Source organism: Labrus bergylta, chromosome 23 (assembly GCF_963930695.1).
Source record: "Labrus bergylta chromosome 23, fLabBer1.1, whole genome shotgun sequence".
Lineage (NCBI taxonomy): Eukaryota > Metazoa > Chordata > Actinopteri > Labriformes > Labridae > Labrus > Labrus bergylta.
In genome coordinates, this window is record NC_089217.1 from 13442544 (window position 1) to 13449581 (window position 7038).

Here is a 7038-nt window from a genome sequence, read left to right on the forward strand (position 1 = left end):
ACAATAATGAAATCTTTTAGGGTAAATTCCTTCCTGATTCTGATGAAACATTTCCTGTTTTTCCCTGAATTTTACTGAACTCAGCCCGATCTCAGATTCAGGAAAGTTAACTTTTGAAAAAGTAAGTTTAATATTGTATGTAAATATATCAAAAGGTTCAAATTAAAATAAAAAAAACTTACCATTATTGTTTAATTTATGCAACAACAAAAAAAACGTTCAGTATTAACAGATCAAATAAATACAAAATACTTTCATACAGTATATCTCACTCCCAGGCCATTATATGATCCGACAGTTTTCTCGGATGAAAACAAATTGATTAAATAATCAAAACTTTTTATTTTAAATAAGTGACAACACAATTTAAAAAAAAAACACGAAGATAAGCAAAACAGAAAAGAAACAAACAATATTCAACCATGTAAAACTATTTAGATATATACATAGCGGTATCGAAAATACAGAATTAAAGTAAAATATTTAAGTTCTTATGTTTTCTCTGCTTTCAGTCTGTTGTAAAGACTGAATGTAGTTTTCTATATCTATTTGAATTGTTGTATTTTGGGTATTTTTTAATTCCATGTGAATGTAATATTTACCAAACAAAATCAATACATTTAAGATTGTTTACAGTGAGTTCCCATCGTGGAAAAAAACAAAAAAAACAAAAACAGTTTCTGGTTCAGTTGGTGACGTCACTTTAAATACCCGGAAGTTGTCGACGGATCCGGAAGCCGTGTCCACAGAGGAGAATGGCTGGTCTGTTGAAGAAGGTACGTGTAGAGGTCATGTTTTTGATTTAGTGAGTAGAATACATCACATACATCCTACATTTCCAGCTCAGTTTATACTCCTTAAGCTACTTCCTGACTGAGTATCTGCGATGTTAGTTCCGTTTGTAGTTTGAAGGAGACGCTGCTATGTGTTAGCTTGTTAGCTGTTCTGTTAGCCCTGAGGCTAGGTGAGGCTGGAGGAGACATAGTGGTTAAATTCTTCTGATTTTAGGTTTTTAATGACCCGTTTTAAAGGCAGTTGAGTGACTTTCCTGGGATATTATGTTGTAACAATAGGTAATACAAGTCTCTAGATTTTCTAACATGGCTCCAAACATCAGTAAATATCTGTTTACATGCTAATATCTTAAATTATACACCAACTCCACACAAACACTGCTGTTTCTGACAGATAGATAGACAATTCATCCCCTCAGGAGTGTCCCATAGCTCACAAGTTAGAAAAACAGAACAAACAGTGAAAAAACAAAACAATAATATTAATGTAAAAAACTGTATAGATATTAACAGATTGTTAAAATACTAAAAGTGCTTCTTTTTATGGCACAAATCCCCAGGGTCCTCTAATCTGTCTAATTGTGATCAGTAGTTTAAATTGTAAAGAGTTTATTGTTTTTCATTCTTATTCATGCACGGGTTCATTTAAATGATCTTGGTACAGGTCTTAGGAGTCCCAGGTCAGGACTTTGTATATGGAAACCACTAGCCCACCTGTGCCCCAATAAATGTTTTATCCAATGTGTTTTTTTTGATAATCTGCTACTGGATGCTTTGAATTTCCCTCAGGATAAATAGAGAGATAGATATTTAACAGGGAAGAGGCACAAACAGGGTTTGAATCCGAGCTTTGATCAAACGAAGAGAGCAGTTCACTTTGTTAATAAAGGTAGAATGATATTATTTAAGTACTTCACTATTTAAAAGTTCAATCAAAAAACCTGCTCTACTGATAAACTCGTAGGAATTAGTTTATTGTTTAAAGTGTGAATGTTTTATTTATTTATTATTTTACTATGGTGGATAGAAGCGTTCTTCATTCACATCAGACGTGTTGATCAGAAACAAGTTTAACGTTTATATGTTGAAAAGTGATTCAGAGTTAAAAAGCATCTTTCCTCCTCTTCTTCTCCTCCAGACGACGGGCCTGGTCGGCCTGGCCGTGTCCCAGAATCCACATGAGGTGAGCGCGCGCGCACACACACACACACACACACACACACACACACACACACACACACACACACACACACACACACACACACACACACAGTTGCATTTTGATGTTGTTCATGTCTATATTTCAAATAAAGAGCTTGATAACCTTACTACAACTTTCACTTTGTGAGTATTTTTAAACTGACCATCTTCTCCGTTCTTCTCTCAGCGTCTGAGGATTCTGTACTCAAAGATTCTGGCGTCCGTGCAGACCATGCCACAGGACGCAGCCTACAGGAAGTACACGGAGCAGCTGGTCAGCGAGAGGTTCAACCACGTTAAAGCAGTAAGTCATTAGTTTTTACAAACTGCATCGTCTGAATCAGCGGCTTCTCCTTTGACTGAAAGCAGAGATGCTGCATTTAGTTTAGGTATCAGTGCAGTTGCCTTTGTGTCCATCTGAACATGACCGCGGTAATTCATTCTTGCGGTTACCACGGCAGCCTTACATTTGAGTCCACAGATCTGCAGACTTTCTGATTGGGACTTTTTCCATGTTTATAGTGATTTGATGACGTTCTGCCCCCTCTTAAGTTAACTTTAATGTACGCGTGCTGCCGTTTGTTCCACAGAAGTTAACCTGCATGTGACAAAAACGGGTTTCTCACTGTTGCAGCGATGTATCACACGTTTGTCGTGTTGTTGGTGAGGATTTACATGATGGCTTTCTGATTTAGTAGTTTAATTACATATATAAAAACCTTTATGTCACAAACACACACTGCACGTGTTGATTTCGTCCCTTTAAACTCTTGCTGATGCTTGTCTCCAGGCCACTTGTAATAGTTTTGTTATTTTTCCTCCTTTTTATACAAACCTGAGCCCTCACTGACCCGCCCACGAACACAGAACACTCCTGACACAGGTTCAGTCTGAGTTTTAGTCCGTCTTGGTTTAGTGCGCCGGTCTAAGATGGAGATTAGGTCATCAAGAAAAACGTCTTCAAACATCTTTAAAAAATATTTGGAAAAAATAACAACACAAGACAGCGTTTTGTTGAGATACAATTTTATTCAAATTTCAGTAAAATGTTCTGAAATATTCTTTTCACATGTTTGTGTGTTATTATCTTAGTTCTGCATGATCACTTTTTGTGTGTGTGTTTTTAAGGATTTTGTAGTTTGTTCTGTTTTTCTCTATGACTGACGTGTTTCTCTCTCCTCAGGAGCCCGATGTGGAGAAACTGGAGAAGAAGATCAACTGTGGGCAGATTGAAGAAGTCATTTTCCAGGTAGGTCACCGTCGCAATGTTTATCCCACACGGTCAGCTGGTGGACTGAGTATATCGAACACCTTTGATGGTTTCAGGAGGCTGTTTAGTGATATGACTCTGATCACATTCTGCCTGTTGTTCAGTAAAGGTGTTGAGTCTTTTATGTATTCACTGAAGCTCATGTCGTTTACCCAGCTGGAGCTCTAATTAAAGACGTGTCATGGTTGTCTTCACAGCCCTGGTGTTTTTATTGCTAAATCTTTGAGTGATCCTGTCCTACTTAATGCACACTTCAAGTACTGGTGTGATACATCCGTTTAGCTTAGTGTATTTGAGATGAAGGGATCTCTGATGCATGGCTGATTTGGATATAGATCTTGAGCTTTAATTTTCATCCACACAGTAAAAACAAATGGTCAGACACGCAGAGGAATAAGTAAGAAAGATGTGTTTACATTTGAGACATGTTGTTTCTTTATAGTTTTGAAACTCCTACTTGGAAACAGTTTTGCTTTCCAGCCTTGTATCTTCTCTTAGTATTACTGTATATATGTATATATGTATATTAAGTCTGTGTGTTTCCTGTGTGCAGGCGGAGTGTGAGCTGGCTCTGTCCAGGAAGATGTCGGAGTGGAAGCCCTGGGAGCCGCTGATCGAGGAGCCTCCTCCTAACCAGTGGAAATGGCCCATCTGAATACACCCTGTGTATACATACTGTGTGTGTGTGTGTTTTCCGAACCCCTGCTTCCAATGAAGTACTGTACAAAATAAAAATCCTTCAATATACCCCCATGTATTCTCCAGTGTCTTCAATTAACATCTCACAGATTAATTTACACACACGATTACACAAGTCCAATCATAACACACAGGTCAAGAGTATACTGAAAGAAACATGTCAAGGATCAAAACTTGGAAGCAGTGTTGTACCTGCACATAGGCCTCCAGAGCGCCCCTACGAGTGGAACAGAGGGAGCACTACATGATAATATGTACCATGTGCTATAGCCAAATAAATCATGACCTGCAAAGAGCAGTTGATTTTACATGCAGACAACAGGTTCAAGATGAGCAGAGGAGTTCCTTACAACTCAAATATATGTTAACGTTAGTTAGTTAATGTGTGTGTGTTTGTGTACATACATGCACATATAAACATACATGCATGCATACATTCATTCCTTCCTTATGTCGAAAATTGGAAAAAAAGACGTACATACCTGTATTCATACATGCATACGTGGGTACATACATATATATATATATACTGTACATAAATGCATACATTCATTCATGCATACTTACACAGACATGAACATTTTTTTTTTCCGACGTATGTATGCCATTTATTAGACTTTTTTTCTTTCTTTTTTTTGGACGGATTACTCCCTTCCTTTTGTTTTTTCATTTTGTAATTTTTCCGATGTATGTCGTTTTCCCCCAGATATCGACATAGGTTGTATGCCTTTTTTTTTTCCAATTTTCGACATAGGTATGTATGTCGTTTTCTCCAATTTTCGACATAGGTATGTATGTCGTTTTTTTTCAAATTTTGACATACGGTAAATTTCAAATATTTACATAGGTATGTATGTTGTTTTTCTTCATACATCGACATAGGTATGTATGTCGTTTTCTCCAAATTTCGACATAGGTTGTATGCGTTTTTTTCAAATTTTCTCTAGATTTCCACATGGATATGTATGTTGTTTTTCTCCAGATTTCGAAATAGATATGTATGTCGTCTTTCCCCAGATTTCGACATAGGTATGTATGTCGTTTTTCTCCAAATTTCGACATAGGTTGTATGCCGTTTTTTCTTTGAATATCAACATATGTATGTATGTCGTTTTCTTCAATTTTCGACATAGGTATGTATGCCGTTTTCTTCAAATATCGACATAGGTATGTATGCCGTTTTCTTCAAATATCGACATAGGTATGTATGCCGTTTTCTTCAAATATCGACATAGGTATGTATGTATGTGTTTGTCCTTTTATCACCGCTGACGCACAGGAAGTGAAGATTGCACTTGTTTCGATTTATTAACCAATTTCTAACATAGGTATGTATGTCGTTTTCTCCAAATTTCGACATAGGTTGTATGCCGTTTTTTCTTTGAATATCAACATAGGTATGTATGTCGTTTTCTTCAATTTTCGACATAGGTATGTATGTCGTCTTTCCCCAGATTTCGACATAGATATGTATGTCGGTTTCTTCAATTTTCGACATAGGTTGTATGCTGTTTTTTCGAATTTCGACATAGGTATGTATGTATGTGTTTGTCCTTTTATCACCGCTGACGCACAGGAAGTGAAGATTGCACTTGTTTCGATTTATTAACCAATTTCTAACATAGGTATGTATGTCGTCTTTCTTCATACATCGACATCGACACAGGTACAACACTGCTTCCATAGTATGTCGTTTTCTCCAAATTTCGACATAGGTATGTATGTCGTTTTCTCCAAATTTCGACATAGGTATGTATGTCGTTTTTTCCCAATTTTCGACATAGTTATGTATGTCGTCTTTCCCCAGATTTCGACATTGGTATGTATGTCGTTTTTCCCCAGATTTCGACATTGGTATGTATGTCGTTTTTTCCCAATTTTCGACATAGTTATGTATGTCGTCTTTCCCCAGATTTCGACATAGTTATGTATGTCGTTTTTCCCCAGATTTCGACATTGGTATGTATGTCGTTTTTCTTCAAATATCGACATAGGCTGTACGCGTTTTTTTCAAATTTTCGACATAGGTATGTGTTTGTCCTTTTATCACCGCTGACGCACAGGAAATGAAGATTGCGCTTGTTTCGATTTATTATCCAATTTCTAACATAGGTATGTATGTCGTCTTTCCCCAGATTTCGACATAGGTATGTATGTTGTTTTCTCCAAATTTCAACATAGGTATGTATGTCCTTTTCTTCAATTTTCTCCAAATTTCGACATAAATTAAAAACATCCGGAATCCAAACTAACTACATAAAAACAGTAAGATAAGAAACTGTAATTCAACACCCACAGAACCTCCTGCACATGTAAAAACTAATTGTATGTCGTTCTTTTTCCAATTTTCGACATAGGTATGTATGCCGTCTTTCCCCAGATTTCAACATAGGTTGTATGCCGTTTTTCTCCAAATTTCGACATAGGTATGCATGTCGTTTTTTTTCAGATTTCGACAGGTACAGTTGTGCTCATAAGTTTACATACCCTGGCAGAATTTGTGATTTTTTGGTCATTTTTCAGAGAATATGAATGATAATACAAAAACTTTTCTTTCACTCATGGTTAGTGGTTGTGTGAAGCCATTTATTATCAAACAATTGTGTTTGTTCTTTTTAAATCATAATGACAACAGAAACTACCCAAATGACACTCGTCAAAAGTTTACATACCCTAGTTCTTAATACCATGTATTGCCCCCTTTGACATCAATTACAGCTTGAAGTCTTTTGTGGTAGTTGTGGATGAGGCACTTAATTTTCTCAGATGGTAAAGCTGCCCATTCTTCTTGGCAAAAAGCCTCCATGCAGGGGTAAATTCTTGGGCTGTCTTCCATGAACTGCACGTTTGAGATCTTCCCAAAGTGGCTCAATGATATTGAGGTCAGGAGACTGAGATGGCCACTCCAGAACCTTCACTTTTTTCTGCTGTAGCCAATGACATGTCGACTTGGCCTTGTGTTTTGGATCATTGTCATGTTGGTACTTCCAAGTACACCCCATGCTCAGCTTCCGGGCTGATGAGTGCAAATTTTCCTCCAGTATTTTCTAATAACATGCTGCATTCATCTTGCCA

The 7038-nt window shown here is 37.0% G+C and overlaps 1 protein-coding gene across 1 annotated transcript; it reads left to right on the forward strand.

Moving 5' to 3' along the window:
- The first annotated feature begins 675 nt into the window (after positions 1–675).
- On the forward strand, positions 676–4011 carry ndufa5 (NADH:ubiquinone oxidoreductase subunit A5). The gene is made up of 5 exons (XM_020644693.3): positions 676–776; positions 1933–1977; positions 2182–2298; positions 3178–3243; positions 3818–4011. Exons 1-5 carry the CDS (start codon positions 756–758, stop codon positions 3917–3919), a joined length of 351 nt encoding a protein of 116 aa, XP_020500349.1. The 5' UTR covers positions 676–755; the 3' UTR covers positions 3920–4011.
- The last annotated feature ends 3027 nt before the right edge of the window (positions 4012–7038 follow it).

Coding starts and splice junctions, on each gene's coding strand:
- ndufa5 (XM_020644693.3), top strand. CDS start 756: ATGGCTGGTCTGTTGAAGAAG. Junction 2,299..3,177: donor GGTTCAACCACGTTAAAGCA/GTAAGTCATTAG, acceptor CTCTCTCCTCAG/GAGCCCGATGTGGAGAAACT. Junction 3,244..3,817: donor TTGAAGAAGTCATTTTCCAG/GTAGGTCACCGT, acceptor TCCTGTGTGCAG/GCGGAGTGTGAGCTGGCTCT.